Genomic DNA, 21,915 nt, shown 5'->3' with positions numbered 1-21,915 from the left:
AAGGGGATTCGTTTTGTGGGGTTAAGGCGAATGCTCCTAGTGGTACCAGGTCGCGTTTTCGAAGCTAAAGGCTGGCGTAACTCGGTTTGACTCAGCGACGAGCGGCACGTGTATTTATTCATCTAAAAATCTATATTTTACGCAGTTCAATTATTATTACGGAAATATATTTATTACCATCGTAATAAATTTAATTACGATGGTAATTAATCACGGCAAAAAAAAATTTAATAAACATTGTACTCTGTTCAATTACAACCGTAATTAAAAATATCGTATATTTGAAAAAATAATGTATTTGAATTGATGACAGTATCATTTAAATTTCATGACAAATTCCAATTACATTTCTACTCAGTACAAATATCCATTTATTTTAAATTAATTTTACAACGACTTTACAATTTTGGTAATTAGATTCATGATTTTTGTAATAAAAATAATTTAAATCACAAGTTTTGTATTTGATTCAAATATTCACTTTTTTCTGTGTAAAGAAAACTACCCTGAAAGAATAGGTTTCTTTTTTCAGGAACGAAAATCGAAGTTTTCTTTTGTCTCTAAAAAGTTTTTCCTTTAGAACGTTATGCAAGGTTAGCAACCAACCTTACCGAGGATCATGCGTTCAATTCCAGTTTCGATCAAACATCAAATAGTTTTTCAGCGGTGTATTATTCCCGCTAAGTAATGCTGGTGACATTTCTGAATATTTCAAAGCTTCTCTAAGTGGTTTCACCGCAATGTAGAATGCAATTCGGACTCGGCTATAAAAATTAAGTCCCTTGCATTGAGCTAAACATAGAATCGGCCAGCACTCATTGAAGTTCCAAAATGGTACCAAATTGATTGAATAATCCATGTGAGCCTAAATAATGGACTGCCACTATTCCTAAGCTGACAGATTATAGATGTAAATATTACCGCTTGTCATATGCGCAACATGGTTGTCTCCAATAGGAAATAATTTACAACAAAGGATAATTCTGTTAGTCTAAAAACTCTTTCAGAAGGAAATTATTTTTGCTTTGGGTGTAGATACATATAATTTTTATTTAGAGGATTACTCGAACCGGCATTTATTTTTTTTTTCAGTGTATTTAAGCACGAGACTTGATCAGATTTCAAAGTGATGAATATCGCATGCTATTGGGAAAAATTAAGTTCAAATCAAATGAATCTTGTTATTCTGTTCCGTATTCAAGTGAGATTGGAACGTGATTTACAGCAAAAGAACATAAGAATGCAATATTGTAGCTTCATGGTAACTTAGAACGTGGGTTCAAAGATACCAAAGCTAAATTCTAAATTTTTGCATGCAATAGGCAAATTTTCTGTATAAAAGAAATTGTTTGCTGCTATGGTGGTATCAGAGCACATTCTACTCTTCGGCCTCAATCATGAGTTGGCTAATAGGTTACACCCTCTTTTTGGCAATCTTAAAATTGAGTAGTCAATCGGGATGGTAAGTGAATATGCAAAACAAAGAAAAAAGAAAGTTGGACCAACGATATCCAATTCTTGTCGCCCGCCCTATAGCCCCTTTTCGGATTATCAAGCTCTTGCCTCGAATGCTATTAGTAATGCTGTATCAACAACTGGAAATTATATTGAAAAATTTGTGGATGGTGATAAAAATGTAGATGACATGCTGCGTGGATATAACAGCGGTGATGAATATTCTGAATATGCTGCCCAAAGTTTGATGACCTCATTTGAAGGAACATCAAGAATGGTATGCGCTGCACCACCCATGTCATGCACCAATGATTCGTCAAATCTCTATTACCGTACCTTTGATGGATCTTGCAATAATCTAGCCTCTCCCGGTTCGGGTATGGCAAATACCCGTTATGGTCGTCTTTTGAGACCAAAATATGGTGATGGACAATATTCACCAACAAGATCTGAATCTGGAGGTCCTTTGCCTGGTGCTCGTGTATTGTCTTTGACTGTATTTGGTGAACAAACGTTACCCGATGACAAATTCAATGTGTTGACAATGCAGTGGACTCAATTTGTTGGTCACGACATGGGCGATTTGATGCAAGGTTCTTCCGGTAAGTTATTTTGTCTTTATCTACACCGAAAAAAAGTTCATAGTTAAACTAACGATAATTTTAACTTATTTCTATTGAAAAAAATTAAATTTTGGTAGTTTATTAATTTTTTGTGAAATTTTCCACAGCCCAATGAAATTTTTTTTAAGTATATCATCTTTTTAAGTATATCTTAAACATTATATGAACTAATCGGGATATAAAGTTCAACGACCGCAAACCTAAGTGCTATATGAACTAAAGCAGAAGAAAATTATCGTACGACTCCCAAAAATAGTAAGAATGATTAAAATGGTCATGATTTGGTGCCAATGATTTGTATACCCTCCATCATAAGATGGGGGATATTCCGTTTGTAACACATCGAAATATTGCTCTAAGACCCCATAAAGTATATATATTCTTGGTCATGGTGAAATTTTGAGTCGATTTAAGCATGTACGTCCGTCCGTCTGTTGAAATCACGCTAACTTCCGAACAAAAAAAGTTATCGACTTGTTTTTGATGTAGTTGTTATTGATGTAGGTCGGATGGTATGCAAATGGGCCATATTCACTTCTACGTATAGCCCCCATATAAAGGGACCCCCAGATTTGGCTTGCGGAGCCTCTTAGAGAAGCATATTTCATCCAATCTGGCTGAAATTTGGTAAATGGTGATAGAATATGGTCTCTAACAAACATGCAAAAATTGGTCCGTATCGGTCCATAATTATATATAGCCCCATATAAACCGATCCCCACATTTGGCTTGCGGATCCTCTAAGAGAAGCAATTTTCATCCGATCCAGCTGAAATTTGGTACATGGTGTTGGTATATAGTCTCTAACAACCATGCAAAAATTAGTTCCCACATAAACCGATCGCCAGATTTGGCTTGCGGAGCCTCAAAGAGAACAAATTTTATCCGATCCGGTTGAAATTTGGTATGTGGTGTTAGCATATAGTCTCTAACAACCATGCAAAAATTTGTCCATCTCGGTTCATAATTATATATAGCCCCCATATAAACCGATCCCCAGATTTGACCTCCGAAGCCTCGTGAAGGAACAAAATTCAGCCGATCCGGTTGAAATTTGGTACATTTCGCAAGTATATGGCCGACAACAACCATGCCAAAATTGGCCCGTATCGATCTATATTATATAGCCCCCAAATAAACCGATCCCCAATAACCGAAAAATCACGATTGCCACTCTAGCCAAAAAAATCTACCAAAATTTTATTGCCGTAGAAAATTTTGTCAAAATTGTATATTTCTATAGAAAATTTTGTCAAAATTTTATTTCTATAGAAAATTTTGTCAACATTTTATTTCTTTAGGAAATGTTGTCAAAATATACTTTCTATACAAAATTTTGTCAAAAATTTATTTCTATAGAAAATTTAGTCAAAAATGTATTTCTATAGAAAATTTTGTCAGAATTTTATTTCTGTAGAAAATTTTGTCAAAATGTTATTTCTATAAAAAATTTATGAAGCATTTCATAGTTGGAGAGGAATATTTTGCAAAATCTTCCAAAACATCAAGAATTCTACCAATCTATTTTATTGTGGCGCCCAAAGGCTAATTTATAATTTTACTCAGCTTTACTAAGTCATATTTTTACGAAATAATTGCGAAATCATTTCGTTAGGGCTCGGGCCTAAATTTTGCCGCCTCATCAGTGTTTATCACTGATTTGGACAACATATTCCATAAATATAGAAATGATGAAGATAGTTATTCTTAATATGGATCTATCACCACGGGTGCCACTCGTGCCAAAATAATCTACCAATGTTTGAAGCAAATATTACCAAAATTAAAAAAAAAAAACTCAATTTGAATTATTAATCAAAATTTTATTTCTATAGAAAATTTTGTCAAAATTTTATATCTAACATATAGAAAATTTTGTCAATATTTTATTATAATGTTGTCAAAATTTTATGTCTATAGAAAATTATGTCAACATTTTATTTCTATAGAAAATTTTGTCAAAACTTTATTTCTATAGAAATTTTGTCAAAAATTTATGTCTAACATATAGAAAATTTTGTTAATATTTTATTTTTATAATGTTGTCAAAATTTTATTTCTATAGAAAATTTTGTCAAAATTTTATTTCTATAGAAAACTTTGTCAAGATTTTATTTCTATAGAAAATGTTGTCAAAATTTTATTTCTATAGAAAATTTTGTCAAAATTTTATTTCTATAGAAAATTTTGTCAATATTTATTTCTTTAGAAAATGTTGTCAAAATTTATTTCTTTAGAAAATTTTGTCAACATTTTTTTTCTATAGAAAATTTTGTCAAAATTTTATTTCTATAGAAAATTTGATGTCTATTTAAAATTATGTCAAAATTTTATTTCTATAGAAAATTTTGTCAAAATTTATTTCTTTAGAAAAGTTTGTTAAAATTTTATTTCTATAGACAATTTTGTCAAAATTTTAGTTCTATAGAAAATTTTGTCGAACTTTTAGTTCTATAGAAAATGTTGTGAAAATTTGATGTCTATTTAAAATTATGTCAAAATTTTATTTCTATAGAAAATTTTGTCAAAATTTATTTCCTTAGAAAAGTTTGTTAAAATTTTATTTCTATAGACAATTTTGTCAAAATTTTAGTTCTATAGAAAATTTTGTCAAAATTTTATTTCTATAGAACATTTTGTGAAAATTTGATGTCTATTTAAAATTTTGTCAAAATTTTATTTCTATAGAAAATTTTGTCAATATTTATTTCTTTAGAAAATTTTGTCAAAATTTATTTCTTTAGAAAATTTTGTCAACATTTTTTTTCTATAGAAAATTTTGTCAAAATTTATTTCTATAGAAAATTTGATGTCTATTTAAAATTATGTCAACATTTTATTTCTATAGAAAATTTTGTCAAAATTTATTTCTTTAGAAAAGTTTGTTAAAATTTTATTTCTATAGACAATTTTGTCAAAATTTTAGTTCTATAGAAGATTTTGTCGAACTTTTAGTTCTATAGAAAATGTTGTCAAAATTTTATTTCTATAGAAAATTTTGTCAAAATTTTATTTCTATAGAAAATTTTATAAAAATTTTATTTCTATAGAAAATTTTGTCAAAATTTTATTTCTATAGAAAATTTTGTCAAAATTTTATTTCTATAGAAAATTTTGTCAATATTTATTTCTTTAGAAAATTTTGTCAAAATTTATTTCTTTAGAAAATTTTGTCAACATTTTTTTTCTATAGAAAATTTTGTCAAAATTTTATTTCTATAGAAAATTTGATGTCTATTTAAAATTATGTCAAAATTTTATTTCTATAGAAAATTTTGTCAAAATTTATTTCTTTAGAAAAGTTTGTTAAAATTTTATTTCTATAGACAATTTTGTCAAAATTTTAGTTCTATAGAAAATTTTGTCGAACTTTTAGTTCTATAGAAAATGTTGTGAAAATTTGATGTCTATTTAAAATTATGTCAAAATTTTATTTCTATAGAAAATTTTGTCAAAATTTATTTCTTTAGAAAAGTTTGTTAAAATTTTATTTCTATAGACAATTTTGTCAAAATTTTAGTTCTATAGAAAATTTTGTCAAAATTTTATTTCTATAGAAAATTTTGTGAAAATTTGATGTCTATTTAAAATTATGTCAAAATTTTATTTCTATAGAAAATTTTGTCAAAATTTATTTCTTTAGAAAAGTTTGTTAAAATTTTATTTCTATAGACAATTTTGTCAAAATTTTAGTTCTATAGAAAATTTTGTCGAACTTTTAGTTCTATAGAAAATGTTGTGAAAATTTGATGTCTATTTAAAATTATGTCAAAATTTTATTTCTATAGAAAATTTTGTCAAAATTTATTTCTTTAGAAAAGTTTGTTAAAATTTTATTTCTATAGACAATTTTGTCAAAATTTTAGTTCTATAGAAAATTTTGTCGAACTTTTAGTTCTATAGAAAATGTTGTCAAAATTTTATTTCTATAGAAAATTTTATCAAAATTTTATTTCTATAGAAAATTTTGTCAAAATTTTATTTCTATAGAAAATTTTGTCAAAATTTTATTTATTTAGAAAATTTTGTTATATGGTGTGTGTGTGTGTTTGTTCATGTTTTGGTGTAGATCATGTAGAAATTGATCTCGCGATTTTACTTTTTGGGCATCTAGAGGTATTTTTGGGCATCTAGGGGCTATACGATAAAAAGGTGTACTGTATATGTATGTGTATCAGTATATGTTTTGGTATTTCCTTAACTACCGTTCTGACTTCTTTGACGTCTATACTTCTAAATTTTTATACGATTTCTATACGCAATCGAAAGTTTATGGGTATTGCGAGGGCTGCCTTTTATATACAACATAATTATACCCTGCGCCACACTGTGGAACAGGGTATTATAAGTTAGTGCATATGTTTGTAACACCCAGAAGGAGACGAGATAGACACATGGTTTCTTTGGCAATAATGCTCAGGGTGGGTCCCTTAGTCGATATAACCATGTCCGTCTGTCCGTCCGTCCGTCCGTCTGTCTGTGAACACATTTTTGTGATCAAAGTCTAGGTCGCAATTTAAGTCCAATCGCCTTCAAATTTGGCACATGTTCCTAATTTGGGTCAGAATAGAACCCTATTGATTTTGGAAGAAATCGGTTCAGATTTAGATATAGCTCCCATATATATCTTTCGCCCGATATGCACTAATATGAACCCAGCAGCCAGAGTTTTATACCGATTTGCTTGAAATTTTGTACAAACATAACACTTAGTCGTATAGTCAAGTGTGCAAAATTTGATTGAAATCGGTTCAGATTTAGATATAGCTCCCATATATATCTTTCGCCGATATGGACTAATATGGTCCTAAAAGCCAGAGTTTTGGCCCAATTTGGTTGAAATTTTGCACAGGGAGTAGATTTAGCATAGTAGCTATGCGCGCCAAATTTGGTTGTACTCGATTCAGATTTAGATATAGCTCCCATATATATGTTTTTCTGATTTCAACAAAAATGGTTAAAATACCAACATTTTCCTTGCTAAATTGCCACTGCTTAGTCGAAAAGTTATAAAAATGACTCTAATTTTCCTAAACTTCTAATGCATATATATCGAGCGATAAATCACAAATAAACTTTTGTGAAGTTTCCTTAAAATTGCTTCAGATTTAAATGTTTCCCATATTTTTTTTACTAAAATTGTGTTCCACCCTAGTGCATTAGCCAACTTAAATTTTGAGTCTATAGATTTTGTAAAAGTCTATCAAATTCTGTCCAAATCGAGTGATATTTAAATGTATGTATTTGGGACAAACCTTTAGCACCCAACACATTTTTAGCACCCAACACATTTGACGGATGTGATATGGTATCGAAAATTTAGATCTACAAAGTGGTGCAGGGTATAATATAGTCGGCCTTTAGACTTTAGACTTTCCTTACTTGTTTTTAATATATTTTACCATCATTATAAACTAGACAAATATGTTATATTTCTTCTCCCCTAGACAACTGCTGTGAGAATCCCAATAATAAATATTGCTATAATATACCATTGCATGTTTATGGTCCAATTACCTTGGGTTCTGGAAGAACTTGCCAGAGTTTCAATAGGGCTGTTAGTGATGTTGATTTATCGTGCCCCTTTAATAATTTGGGCTATGCCGAAAAAATGAATAGAGCATCAAGTTATCTCGATTTGTCCTTCGTTTATGGTAACTCTCTTGAAGCAAGTATTAAATTGCGTGCATATCAAGGGGGTCTTTTGAAAACCGTTTGGAATAACAATCAAGAGCTTTTGACCACATTGAACAATGAGAATAATGAATGTCAAAGCAATGTTGAGAATTGCTTTAACGTTGGCGATATGCGTAATCAATTTATGCCATCTGGTGTCGTTTTACATACTCTATTGGTTAGAGAACACAATCGATTGGCAAATATTTTGGCTAAAATGAATCCTCATTATTCCGATGAGAAACTCTTCCAGGAGGCTAGAAAAATCAATATTGCCCAATATCAGAGGATCACTTATTATGAAATGTTGCCATTGCTTTTGGGTCCTTCGCATACTTACGAAAGCCGTTTGGCCTATAATGTGGACCATGAATACGATTATGTGAACGACTACGATGAAAGGTTGACTCCAGTTACTTATGCTGAAAATGCTGTAGCTGCATTCCGTTATTTGCATACTTCAATTCCTGGTGTGTTAACGTAAGTAAAATTATGTTTGTTTTGCATTTCTTTATTATTTGGTAATACCACCATCTAAATTGAGTATAACATTTATCAATTAATCTGTTAAAATTGCCTTAAAATCGATTTAGATTGCCTGGTTCCAAAGATTTTGGCTTTACACTACACAGAAAAAAATATCGCCAATTTTTTTTCCAATTAAAATTTTAATTGAATTTTAAAAATATTTAATTAAAATTTAAAATTTTTTAATTGAAACAAAAATCAATCACAAAAATTAAATTAAAAAAAAATAATTTTTAATTAATTTTTTAATTGACTTTGGTGTTTGATACTATCATTACTGTGATTGAAGACATTTCAATTAAAAATTAATTGGATCAATTAATTTTGTGATTGAAGACAAAAAAATATTTTTTCTGTGTGATGATTTTGGTATTGATTCCGAGCCAAAGAAGCTAAGAATTCACTAAAAAAATGTTTGCGTAATATGAAAGATGGTACAAACTAAATTTAAATTTTTTTATAAAATCTTTCATAATTGATTAATATTTTTTCAGTGTAGCAACTCAAATTGCAAGATTGGTACCTGTAATTATCTCTATTCGTAAATCACCTCTTGTGATTATGTCATATTATGATGCGTTTTAGAAGTACATCCCAAAACCTCTATACACGTAAAAAAATAATTCTTTCCTCCCAAAACAAAATTTTAGACGAACAAATATCGATTCCCAGTTCTTTGTGACTTTTTCTGCAGTACAAACAATGTAGAAGAAGTTATTCGATTTTATACATTGTTATACCCTCCACCATAGGATGGGGGGTATATTAACTTTGTCATTCCGTTTGTAACACATCGAAATATTGCTCTAAGACCCCATAAAGTATATATATTCTGGGTCTTGGTGAAATTCTGAGTCGATCTGAGCATGTCCGTCCGTCCGTATGTTGAAATCACGCAAAATTCCGAACGAAACAAGCTATCGACTTGAAACTTGGCACAAGTAGTTGTTATTGATGTAGGTCGGATGGTATTGCAAATGGGCCATATCGGTCCACTTTTACGTATAGCCCCCATATAAACGGACCCCCTAATTTGGCTTACGGGTCCTCTAAGAGAAGCAAATTTCATCCGATCCGGCTGAAATTTGGTACATACTGTTAGTAAATGGTCTCTAACAACCATGCACAAATTGGTCCACATCGGTCCATAATTATATATAGCCCCCATATAAACCGATCCCCCGATTTGACCTTCGGAGCCTCTAAGAGAAGCAAATTTCATCCGATCCGGCTGAAATTTGGTACATGGTGTTAGTATATGGTATCTAACAACCATGCAAATTTGGTCTACATCGGTCCATAACTATATATAGCCCCCATATAAACCGATCCCCTGATTTGGCTTGCGGAGCCTCTAAGAGAAGCAAATTTCATCCGATCCGGCTGAAATTTGGTACATGGTGTTAGTATATGGTCTCTAATGGCCATGCAAAAATTGGTCCATATCGGTCCATAATTATATATAGCCCCCATATAAACCGATCACCGAATTTGACCTCTGGAGCCTCTTGGAAGACCAAAATGTATCTGTTTCAGTTGAAATTTGATACGTAGTGATATATGGCCTCAAACACCCATGTAAAAATTGGTCGAAATCGGTCAATAATTATATATAGGTCCCATATAAACGATCCCCAGATTTGACCTCCGGAGCCCCTTGGAAGAGCAAAATTCATCCGATTCGGTTGAAATTTGGTACGTGATGTTAGTATATGGTATCCAACAACCATGCAGGAATTGGTTCATATCAGCCCATAATCATATATAGCTCCCATATAAACCGATCCCCAGATTTGACCTCCGATGCCTTTTGGAGAAGCAAAATTCATCCGATCTGGTTGAAATTTGGTACGTGGTGGTAGTATATGATATTTAACAACCATGCCAAAAACGGTCCATATCAGTCCATAATCATATATAGCCCCCATATAAACCGATCCCGAGATTTGGTTTTGGAGCCTCTTGGAGGAGCAAATTTCACCCGAGTCAGTTGAAATTTGGTACATTGTGCTAGTATATGGCCGTTAACAACCATGCCTAACTAGGTCCATATCGGTCTATAGTTATATATAGCCCTCAGATAAATCGATCCCCAATCACACAAAAATTGGTCCATATAAAGTTCATAATTGTATATAGCCCACATATAAGCGACCCCCATATTTCAATTCTTGCTCTCTACGTACCGTGCAAAAGTCCATGTCGATTCGTAATTATTTGTAGACAGACCTATACATAACTTTTTTGTCTAATATATACCACGTATGGACTAACTCACAATTTAGAAAACGATGTTAAGAAGTTTTAAGATACCACAACCCAAGTAATTCGATTGTGGATGACAGTCTTTCGTATAAGTTTCTACACAATCCATGGTGGAGGGTACATAAGATTCGGCCTGGCCGAACTTACGGCCGTATATACTTGTTTTAATTTACCTTTCGGCTGGATGGAGAGTCCTACAGCGGACCATTCAGTTTGTAAGCCAATACATTATCCACTGGGCTAAGTAACTGTTATTGTCATCAACAGATAATCGTAGCTCTATAGCCATAAACGCACAAGTAACGCATACAATCAAGCAATTATATTTTTAGAGCATAGTTTTGATCGTCCACGAGTCGATGTAAAGAAACGTTATATAAAATAAACCTACCTTTAGTTGACCACTTTCTTAAAACTTTTGGGAACGGAAATAATGTAATTTTACATATATTCCAAAAATGTTTGCAAGATTATTAAATTTATACTATGAAACTTCAAAATGTATCTTATATAAAAGACAAAGTGAGAAAAGAATAGGACATCACGGTTTAAAAGTTCGTTAGCTAACGTAGCACTAACGGAGCTTCATGAAAATGGGGGTTAATATAAACTAAATTAACTGAGGTTTTGGAATAAAAAATATATTTGATTGCAAAAAATAAAATTTTTGCAACAAAACTATTTTTTGGTGATAAAAGTTTGACAACATCTAAGCACCCAAGCTATCTTTGAGCTTGGGTGCTGGGTGGGATCCACCGTGGTGCAATGGTTAGTATGCCCGCCTTGCATACACAAGGTCGTGGGTTCGATTCCCGCCTCGACCGAACACCAAAAAATTTTTCAGCGGTGGATTATCCCACCTCAGTAATGCTGGTGCCATTTCTGAGGGTTTTAAAGCTTCTCTAAGTGGTTTCACTGCAATGTGGAACGCCGTCCGGACTCGGCTATAAAAAGGAGGTCCCTTGTCATTGAGCTTAACATGGAATCGGGCAGCACTCAATGATAAGAGGGAAGTTCACCAATGTGGTATTCACAATGGACTGAATAGTCTAAGTGAGTCTGATACATCGGGCTGCCACCTAACCTAACCTATCTTTGAGCTTAGAAATCTTTTCTTTCATATTAAGAGAATCTCATTTTTCCTGTATTATTCATTGTTTTGTTGTTGTTTTCTTTGTAGATTGACTGAGGCCGATTATCACAGGAACCAAACTCTTCGTATTAGTAACTATTTCAGACGTCAAGACACATTTGAGCTTATGAGAAATGGTAAAGCCTTTGATCCAATGACTAGAGGATTATTGATGCAATTGCAGAAACGTGTTGACACCAATCTCGATAAGGAAGTAAGTACGATCAATTTCTTTGTCCCACCATGGTCTTTAACATTTTATATTTATTTCAAATAAAACAAAACAAAAAAAACGTTTAGATTAAACATTTCTTGGATCGTCAACCTTTCGATGAATTTGGCACGGATTTGAAATCTGTTGATATCCAACGTGGTCGTGATTTCGGTCTGCCCAGTTATAATGATTACAGAGAATATTGCGGTCTTCCCAGGGCTTTCCATTGGTCTGATTTTTCCGATCACATTAGTCCCGAGGTATAAATTCAATCAATTGTGTATATAGAAAAATTAATCCTGATATAAATTATTTTTTCTTTATTATAGAAAATTGAACTAATGCAAAAATTCTACAAATCACCAAATGATGTGGATTTGAATGTTGCTGGTGCTTTGGAAAGACATGTAGCTGAATCCGAGTTTGGTCCAACTTTCCAATGTTTGATGACCAAACAATTTTTGACCACACGTAGATCGGATCGTTTCTTCTTCGAACGTAATGATGTGCATACCGGTTTTAAGCCAGGTATGTATTATGATTGGTATTGAAATTCCCTTTAGGGAGTGTGCAAAATACCTTGGCGTTATTTTGGACAGGAAGCTGAACTTTAAGCTTAATATTGAAGAAAGGGCGAGGAAAGCAACGGTAGCTCGCGCAAAAAGGCAATAGAGAAAAAGTGGGGACTAAAACCAAAAATTGTACATTGGCTATACACGGCAGTGGTTAGACCTATAATGCTATATGGTGTTGTAGTCTGGTGGCCGGCACTTCACCAGCCGACAAGTTTAGACAAAGTTCAGCGTATGGCGTGCTTGTGTATCTCAGGTGCATTCAGCAAGACAGGAACAAACTCCCTTAATGTCATACTGCATCTATTGCCTTTAGACGTTTTGGCCAAACAGTCAGCTGCAACAACGGCTGTGCGGTTGCGCGAGCTATCGCTGTGGTCGGAAAAAAGTTACGGTCACAGTTCGGTCCTCAAAATAATGCCAGATGTGCCTAACGTAGTGGATTACACTTTGGCGAGTCCACTTTTCGACAAAAAGTTTGAGACTCTAATTCCCAACAGTGAGGCGTGGTGTACACGGACCCCGGGGAATAAAAGATATATAGATTTCTACACTGATGGCTCCAAATTGGATGGCCAAATGGGTTTCGGAGTATATTTTAAAGATCTGGAACTTCGAATAGCGAAAAGATTACCTGATCACTGTAGTGTTTTTCAGGCTGAAATATTAGCAATAAGAGAAGTGGTGAATTGGCTGAGAAGTAATGCTCCAAGCAATATTGGCATTAATATATACTCAGACAGTCAACCTGCAATAAAATCCTTGGACTCTGTGTTCCTCAACTCGAAAACGGCCATCGACTGCCGCAAATCTCTCAATGAGATGGCTGAGCAGCACAATATTCACCTAATATGGGTGCCTGGCCATAGAAACATACCGGGGAACTGCGAAGCAGATGAGCTAGCAAGGCTAGGAACTACCTTACATATTCCAGGGGAACTAGAATCTGTTGGTATGCCTCTGGCTACCTGCAAGCTCTTACTGCGTGAGAAGGCTGTCATGATGGCAAATGTTCGATGGGAGAATTGCAAGGGTTGTAACTACACCAAGCAAATATGGCCCCATTTAAACTTAAACCGTACACTAGATATGCTAGTGTTCTCAAGACGCCAGATATCACTCCTGATATCTGCTATAACGGGTCGCTGCCTGATAGGCGATTTTGCAAAAACTATTGGTGCGAAGTATAATGACTATTATATGAGCTGTCATGATGCAGAGGAAAAGGAATCAATAAAACACCTCTTGTGTGAGTGTCCTGCATTTTGTGTAAGGAGTAAGCAAATTTTAGGGGCATATAGCTTCAGATTACTGGCGGACCTGGAAAACGTTAACTTAAGCAGTCTGCTAATGTTTCTGGAACAATCTGGGTGGTTCAACAGAAGAAAATAATCGAGAAGGTTCAACGGTTAAAACTACACACAAAAAATTTTTTTTTGATTTCAATCACGAAAATCGCGGATTCAATCATTTTTTTAATTGAAATGTCTTCAATCACGAAAATGATAGTATCAATCACCCATTTTGATTGAAAACCAACACGATTTTCAATTAAAAATTTAATTGACTTTTGTCACGGAATCAATTAATTGTGTGATTGTATCAATTAAAAACGTGATTGATTGTTAACATAAAATTCAATCACAGTTTTAATTGAATCAATTAAAATTTTAATTAATTTCGCGACAAAAATCAATCAACTATTTGATTCATTCAATTAAATAATTAATTGAAATTGGCTATAAATTTCAATCAAAAAATTTATATATTGCGACCCCAAAATCGTATTTAATTTTATTTGAAATAAAAGAAAATATGTGTTTCTTATAAAACATATTTAATATTTTATTATTTTTTGAATTAGGTTAGGTTAGGTTAGGTGGCAGCCTGATGTATCAGGCTCACTTAGACTATTCAGTCCATTGTGATACCACATTGGTGAACTTCTCTCTTATCACTGAGTGCTGCCCGATTCCATGTTAAGCTCAATGACAAGGGACCTCCTTTTTATAGCCGAGTCCGAACGGCGTTCCACATTGCAGTGAAACCACTCAGAGAAGCTTTGAAACCCTCAGAAATGTCACCAGCATTACTGAGGTGGGATAATCCACCGCTGAAAAACTTTTTGGTGTTCGGTCGAAGCAGGAATCGAACCCACGACCTTGTGTATGCAAGGCGGGCATGCTAACCATTGCACCACGGTGGCTCCCTATTTTTTTTATTTTTTGAATTATGCAATAGACAAATAAATTTGGTTCTTGTCATTTGTGGTTTGTTCTAACATAACTTACAAATACAATTACATAAATTATATAAATCATTATCTTCCTTATAATAATAACCATGTTAGCATGGTCATTCTAATATGTAGATGCGCCTAGATTTCCAATAAATCAGCAGCCTGTAAGCTAAATTAGTTTTTCTGAAAGTAAACAGAATAATTCGAATTTAATTTTGTTAAATTAAAAGTAAATTTTGTTAAACATTACCTGTATAGGATATCAAGTTCAATTCTTAGTTCCAGGTTGCAGATTTATAATCTTCTTTTGCAGTTGTAGTCTTTTAGTATAAAAAGGTGTATTAAGGAGCTCGGTAATTTAATTTTAGTAACAATTCCATTCCAAAATTTCCGCACATTGAAATCGTCTATTAAAATTTGAACCAATCATAGACAAAAATAATGGGAAAGCAAAGTAATATTTGGTATTATATTGATGATACTTTGCAAATTCTAAAAATAGAAAAAATATATAAATGGGAAATACATATTTTTATTATTTTCGGATGTTTTTCATATTTTTAAATCCAAAAGAAAGAACTTTTTTACCATTACATAATTCAGCTCATTAGTTTATACATCAGATATACTGCTCTCTACTTGGGTTCAAACTGAAAAAGGCAGGTAAAACAAAAATACAATTTAATGCCAACGCCACTTCGCAACTTCAAGGTGAATCTTCCATCCAACAAACCCATACCGCTCTTGGTTTTAAGAAAACTAGGAGTGAAAAAATTATAATTTTAAAAGATCAATACGGTACCCACTTTTTTGTTGCAAACATATTCTTACATATTTGATAAAATGATGGAGTTGATGGGATTGATTGGTCAATTTCACGAAATAAAATTGGTTACTAAAAGAAATGAATAAAAAATATATTATTTTAGTCCGTTTAATGTAAACAGGCTTCAATGGAAAACGGTATTCACATTTCACAATTTCTTACCTTCAATAAACGTAGATTGTTTTCCATTTTTACAATACCACAAAACACAAACACAGGTAATTTCAAATGCGTTCTCTCATATATTTTTTCAAACCTTTGCCACGTGGCCATTTGTTGTTGCACACTTTATTTATTTCAACCCTTTGCTATGATTTGTTGTTGCGTTCAAAATATTTATGCACACATTTTGAATGCCGCAGACAGAATGTCGCCAATCATGTTTTTCAATTTACGCGAAAAACAAAAACCCAACCGTTCGTTACAAGTTACTTCTACAGACTGATCTCTCCATCATACAATGTTGAATAAATACCCATTCTCTTGTTCTCTTTTCGCTCTTTCCATTGCTCAAAATTATTCAATTTCAATCACAAAAGTGATTGGATCAATCACATGTGTAATTGGAAACGGAAAAAATTTCAATCACGTTTGTAATTGAAAATTATTTCCGAATTGATTAACAAATTGATTGAATCAATTAATATTTTAATTGGAAACGTAACAAATATCAATCATTTTTTTAATTGGGTTTTATTCGGATTTGATTAAATAATTAATTGAATCAATTAACATATTAATTGAATCCGTTTCCAAATTCAATTAAGTGTTTAATTGAAAAAATGTTGGTGATAATTTTTTGTGTGTAGAAGTGCCCATATGTAATAGGTACTTTTAGTTAATGTGGTATCACAATGGACTGAATAGTCTAAGTGAGCCTGAATCTTAATCGGGCTGTCACTTTAACCTAACCTAACCTATTATGATTCGCAGAATGTAGTTACATCTTAAAACATCAGATGCCACCTAATAGAAATGCTTACATTAACAAAAAATAGCATCTATATTATACCCTAAACCACATAGGATATTATAACATTGATCTGCCAAAAAATGTGCCCATTAGAAATATTAATTTTAGACCCTATAAAATATATACCGATCGACTCAGAATCATCTCCTGAGTCTTGACTTTGGTATCTGTCCGTCTTTCCATGTATTTGTTGTTCACAGGATTCCGGTGCCAATTATAAATCGATTTTGATGAAATTTGGCACATGGTGTTTTTGGTGACGAACGCTATTGAATTTGGAAATTTTGCACGACGTAATCTAATTCACAAGCCTTTAAGTGTGCAAAATTTCATCGAAATCGCTCCCATACATGTATGTGTATCGCCCGATTTTCCCAAATTACGCTTATTTATTAAGCGATTTTACTCAAAGTTGACAAAGTCTAATCTTCTATATACGCAGAGAAGGAATATGATGACCTCAAACATGTTTCAAGAGCAAAATGTTATTTTTGTATGGTGACCATGTAACATGTTTGTCACTAAAATGTTATTGTCTCGTCAAATATAACCTTCTTGCCGAAATCAGATACACGATTTCCGAGAAAATAACATGGTTGCGAAAACCATGTTACATGGTCACCACCCAAAAATAACATTTTGCTCTTAAAACATATTCCTTCTCTAGGTGTAGTACTAACTATACCTGCAAAGAATCATCGAAATCGAATCAAATTTAGACATAGTTCCCATATATATGTATCGCCCGATTTCGATAAATGGTGTCAGATTGCGCTCATTTACTAACCGCATCCTTTAAGAGTGCCAAATTTTATCGAAATCGGTTCGGATTTAGTTATAACTCTCATACATATGTATCACCCGATTTTTCCAAATTTGGCCATAAGTCCCTTATTAATCAACCGATCTGACTCAAAGTAATATATATTATCGCCCGATTTTCACAAATTCGGACATAAAACCCTTATTTATCAGCCGATCATACTAAAATTTGGCTTATTCAAATATACTATGGCACTGACTCTATGTGCAAAATATCATTCAAATCTGTTCAGATTTAGATGTAGCTTCCATATATATGTAGCGCCCGATTTAAAAAAAATGTCCCTTTATAACCTTTTTTTTTGAGCACAGTGCCCTCGTTTATTAACCGATCTTATTCAAATTTATCACAAGGTAATCTCCTGTAATATCAACAAAACCTGCAAAATATATTCCAAATCGGTTCAAATTTAGATATGGCTTTATCACGCATTTTTGAAAAATTTACCCCTTATAACTTTATTTCTGACCATAATAGCCTTATTTAATACCTGATCGTACTCTAATTTAACACAAGATAACATTCTGTGGTATAAATCAAATCTGAAAAATATCATCCAAATCGGTTCAGATTTAGATATAGCTTCCATATGTATGCATCGATCGATTTTCTCAAATTTAGCCATAATACTCTTACCCAGCAAAAAAATTTGGAAGTTCTTTCAAAGGCACAACTTTAAAAGCACTTCCAGAAGATGCACACCCAATGATGTTCTTTATTTTAACTACCCAGGAAGTTCTTTTAATTCAATTTTTTATAACTTGGTTTTTTCATAGTTTTAATGGATAATTTAATTTTTTTTTTGGTTTCAAATAGGTTAAAAACAGAGTAAGAATTCATAAAATGGTACACAAATCATTTAAATTTTATCGAAAAAATGCTAAATCCAATCTGAAAAAATTGAGAATTTTTGAAAAAATTTGAGGTCAAACGTTAGAATCCATTAAAATTTATAAAAAATTATAAAAATTATTTATTTGACAAAATATCACAATTAATTTACATCAAAAAAAACATTGAATTCGGATCACACCTAAAGAGTGATGCAAATTCAGTGCAACGGCTGTTGAAATGGAGGACTTCCCTCCTATGACAAGCCCATGTTAAATTCATCGCTTCTGCGTCAATTTTGCACCACTTCCGGATCCAAAGAGAACATTTTCATTACTTTTTGGCGACGCTTTTTTTGCTGGGTATTTAGTAATCAATGTTACTAAAATTTCAAATGTACTTGTTTTAGCCGATCATATTTAGACTTGCATGTAGCTATTACATAAATCTATTGCCCTATTTTCAGAAAATTGGATTTATTACCCACACTAATTGAGTGATTTCCTCTTTTTTAAAAATGGACTCAATGTTAGTAGCGTCCTAACTCTGTAGGTTCAGAATCAACTATAGCTCCTAATATCAGACATTCCTGTTCAGATTGTGACAAAACTCTAATGTACCCCTTAACGTTCTAAAATATGGAAATACGTTTTCCCCAAACCTATACCATTGATACCTCACAAACAATGTTCACTAATTGAGTAGAGGTGGTTTAGGGTATCGACTGCCGCAAATCTCTCAATGAAATGGCTGATCAGCACAATATTCACCTAATATGGGTGCCTGGCCATAGGAACATACCGGGGAACTAGAATCTGTTGGTATGCCTCTGGCTACCTGCAAGCTCTTACTGCGTGAGAAGGCTGTCATGATGGCAAATGTTCGATGGGAGAATTGCAAGGGTTGTAACGACACCAATCAAATATGGCCCCATTTAAACTTAAACCGCACACTAGATATGCTAGTGTTCTCGAGACGCCAGATATCACTCCTGATATCTTCTATAACGGGTCGCTGTCTGATAGGCGATTTTGCAAAAACTATTGGTGCGAAGTATAATGACTATTGTATGAGCTGTCATGATGCAGAGGAAAAGGAATCAATAAAACACCTCTTGTGTGAGTGTCCTGCATTTTGTGTAAGGCGTAAGCAAATTTTAGGGGCATATAGCTTCAGATTACTGGCGGACCTGGAAAACGTTAACTTAAGCAGTCTGCTAATGTTTTTGGAACAATCTGGGTGGTTCAACAGAAGAAAATAATAGAGAAGGTTCAGGGGTTAAAACTAGAAGTGCTCATATGTAATAGGTACTTTTAGTTAATGTGGTATCACAATGGACTGATAAGTCTAAGTGAGCCTGAATCTTAATCGGGCTGCCACTTTAACCTAACCTAACCTAGGGTATGATATAGTCGGCCCCGCCCGAATTTCTACTTTACTCACTTGTTTATTAATGGAATCAATATTATTGGCATACTAACTCTGTAGGTGTAAAATTAAGTAAAGCTCCTAATATCCGTCAATATGTTCAGATTGGTTTAGGGTATGATATACCCCCATATTCCGGTTTACAAATTCGCAAAAGTTTTAACTGTCAATAAATTCTAAATCATTTCATATTTTTCCAAGAAATTTCTTCCATTTAAATTTCTTCCTTATATATAAGAACATTATGTAAAAATCATTGTGGTTCGGAAACTAGCGATTGAGGAGTAATTAGCGTTTTGCCAATTCATAAACCAGAACAGGGGGGGATAGTCGCACTTTCTACTGAAAGAATTCATATAATTTTCAATTTCTGTAATTGAAGTAATTTCAATTGAAAGTTTCGTAATTGCCATTATATCATAAAATAATTTTTGTTATCTCTTTTCGTGCTATTTAGCTCAATTGGCTGAAATTCGCAAAGTTACTTTGGCTTCTTTGATTTGCGCTAATACTGATTTGGAATATGTTCAACAAGGTGCTTTCATGCATCCCAGCATAGAGTAAGTATTGTCAATTGTAATTAAAAGTGTAAAGAAAACTTGACGAAATCTTGTGTTGTGTTTTCTTTCAGAAATAATATGGTACCTTGCAAATCCATTCCTCAAATGAATCTTGGACCCTGGCATGAACGTGCATCATATTAATAATATGGAAATATGATATTTCATCCAAAATTCTAAAAATATTCTTTTTTTATTTTTCCATCATAACTAGAGTTTGTAAATTTAAATATTTTTATACTTTTTTACTTTTGTACTACATTCATTTTTTTTATAAAATAAAGAGTTTAAAAGATATGATTTTTAAACTTATATGATCGTTCGATTTATTACAGTGGATATATGGTATTTGTATATCGTTTAACTAACTTTGTCTTTCCGTCGAAATATTGGTCTCAAACCAAATAAAGTAATGGGTGGTTAAATTGTAAGGGCCGATGTTGAATGTGAACCACACCTAAACGCCAAGTTTTTTTCCGAATTTATTTGACAATTTGAACCATGACTTATTCAATTTGAACCATGGAGAGATACACCAATCCAACAACGTGTTAAAGTTATCCAGACTTATTATGAATACGGGCGTTCATTTTCGTAGAAAATCATCTTCAGTGATGAGGCACATTTTCACCTCAGTGGATTAGTCAATAAACAGAATTGCCGCATTTGGGCGAATGAGAACCCAAGAGTGATTGTCGAAAAACCAATGCACCCACAAAGAGTGACTGTTTGCTGCGGTTTATGGGCTGGCGGCATCATCGGGTCGTATTTTTTCCAAAATGAGGCCGGTCAGGCAGTTACTGTGAATGGTGTTCGCCATCGTGAGATGATAACGAACTTTTTATGGCCCGAATTGGAAGATATGGATGTGGACGATATGTGGTTTCAGCAAGACGGTGCCACTTGCCACACAGCTAACGAAACAATGGCTCTTTTGCGCAACAAATTCAATGGCCGTGTTATCTCACGTAATGGCGATGTCAATTGGCCGCCAAGATCATGTGATTTGACACCGTTGGACTTTTTTCTTTGGGGTTATTTGAAAGGAAAGGTGTACGTCGATAAGCCAGCAACAATTCAAGAGCTAAAGGATGAGATAATTCGGCACATTAACGGCATAGAACCTCCATTATGCCTCAGCGTCATCGAAAATTTGGACCAACGGATGGAGGTGTGCCACCGAGGTCGCGGCGCCCATTTGGCCGATATTTTGTTCCATACATAATTGAGTAATACCAATATATCATAATAAAATAAAATTACAATAATTTCCTAAATAGTTTGTGTTTTATTCAAAATCAACATCGGCTCTTGAAATTTTAACCACTCTTTATATATAAATTGTGGGTCGTGGTGAAATTCTGGGTCAATCTAGCGATGATCGATTATAACAAAATAATTAATATAAAAAATATATATCAAAATAGGAAAAAAACAAAACATCAGAAAACAAATGAATTAAAAACTACGCATGCGATGTACTCTAACAGTCATATGAACCGATCCTCAGATTTGACCTCCGGAGCCTGTTGGTGGAATACATTTCATCCGATTCTGTTGAAATTTGGTAAATGCTATTAATTTAACAATCATACAAAAATTGGGCCACATCGGCCCATAAATATATGTAGCCCTCATATAAATCGATCTTCAGATTTTGCTTCCGGAGCCCCTTGGAAGAGCTATTTAAAGGGTGATTCTTTTGAGGTTAGGATTTTCATGCATTAGTATTTGACAGATCACGTGGGATTTCAGACATGGTGTCAAAGA

The 21,915-nt window shown here is 33.1% G+C and overlaps 1 protein-coding gene across 1 annotated transcript; it reads left to right on the top strand.

Annotated features, from left to right (window-relative positions):
* Window positions 1–1,303: 1,303 nt before the first annotated feature.
* LOC142222183 (peroxidase-like) lies at window positions 1,304–20,457 on the top strand. Its single transcript, XM_075292186.1, has 8 exons — window positions 1,304–1,462; window positions 1,537–2,057; window positions 7,526–8,234; window positions 11,728–11,893; window positions 11,980–12,153; window positions 12,223–12,421; window positions 20,043–20,145; window positions 20,217–20,457. The coding sequence occupies exons 1-8, from the start codon at window positions 1,398–1,400 to the stop codon at window positions 20,287–20,289; spliced, it is 2,010 nt and encodes a 669-aa protein (XP_075148301.1). The 5' UTR covers window positions 1,304–1,397; the 3' UTR covers window positions 20,290–20,457.
* Window positions 20,458–21,915: the final 1,458 nt, after the last annotated feature.

The sequence above is a fragment of the Haematobia irritans genome, chromosome 1 (genome assembly GCF_050003625.1).
Source record: "Haematobia irritans isolate KBUSLIRL chromosome 1, ASM5000362v1, whole genome shotgun sequence".
NCBI lineage: Eukaryota > Metazoa > Arthropoda > Insecta > Diptera > Muscidae > Haematobia > Haematobia irritans.
Note: the sequence above shows the minus strand (reverse complement) of the source record. Positions and strands in the feature narration are given on the sequence as shown.

Excerpts from the sequence above, each read along its gene's own strand:
- LOC142222183 (XM_075292186.1), top strand. The coding sequence starts at position 1,398 with ATGAGTTGGCTAATAGGTTACACCCTCTTTTTGGCAATCTTAAAATTG. Across the intron at positions 2,058-7,525 it reads TTTGATGCAAGGTTCTTCCG|ACAACTGCTGTGAGAATCCC; the intron begins GTAAGTTATTTT and ends CTTCTCCCCTAG. Across the intron at positions 12,422-20,042 it reads GCATACCGGTTTTAAGCCAG|CTCAATTGGCTGAAATTCGC; the intron begins GTATGTATTATG and ends CGTGCTATTTAG.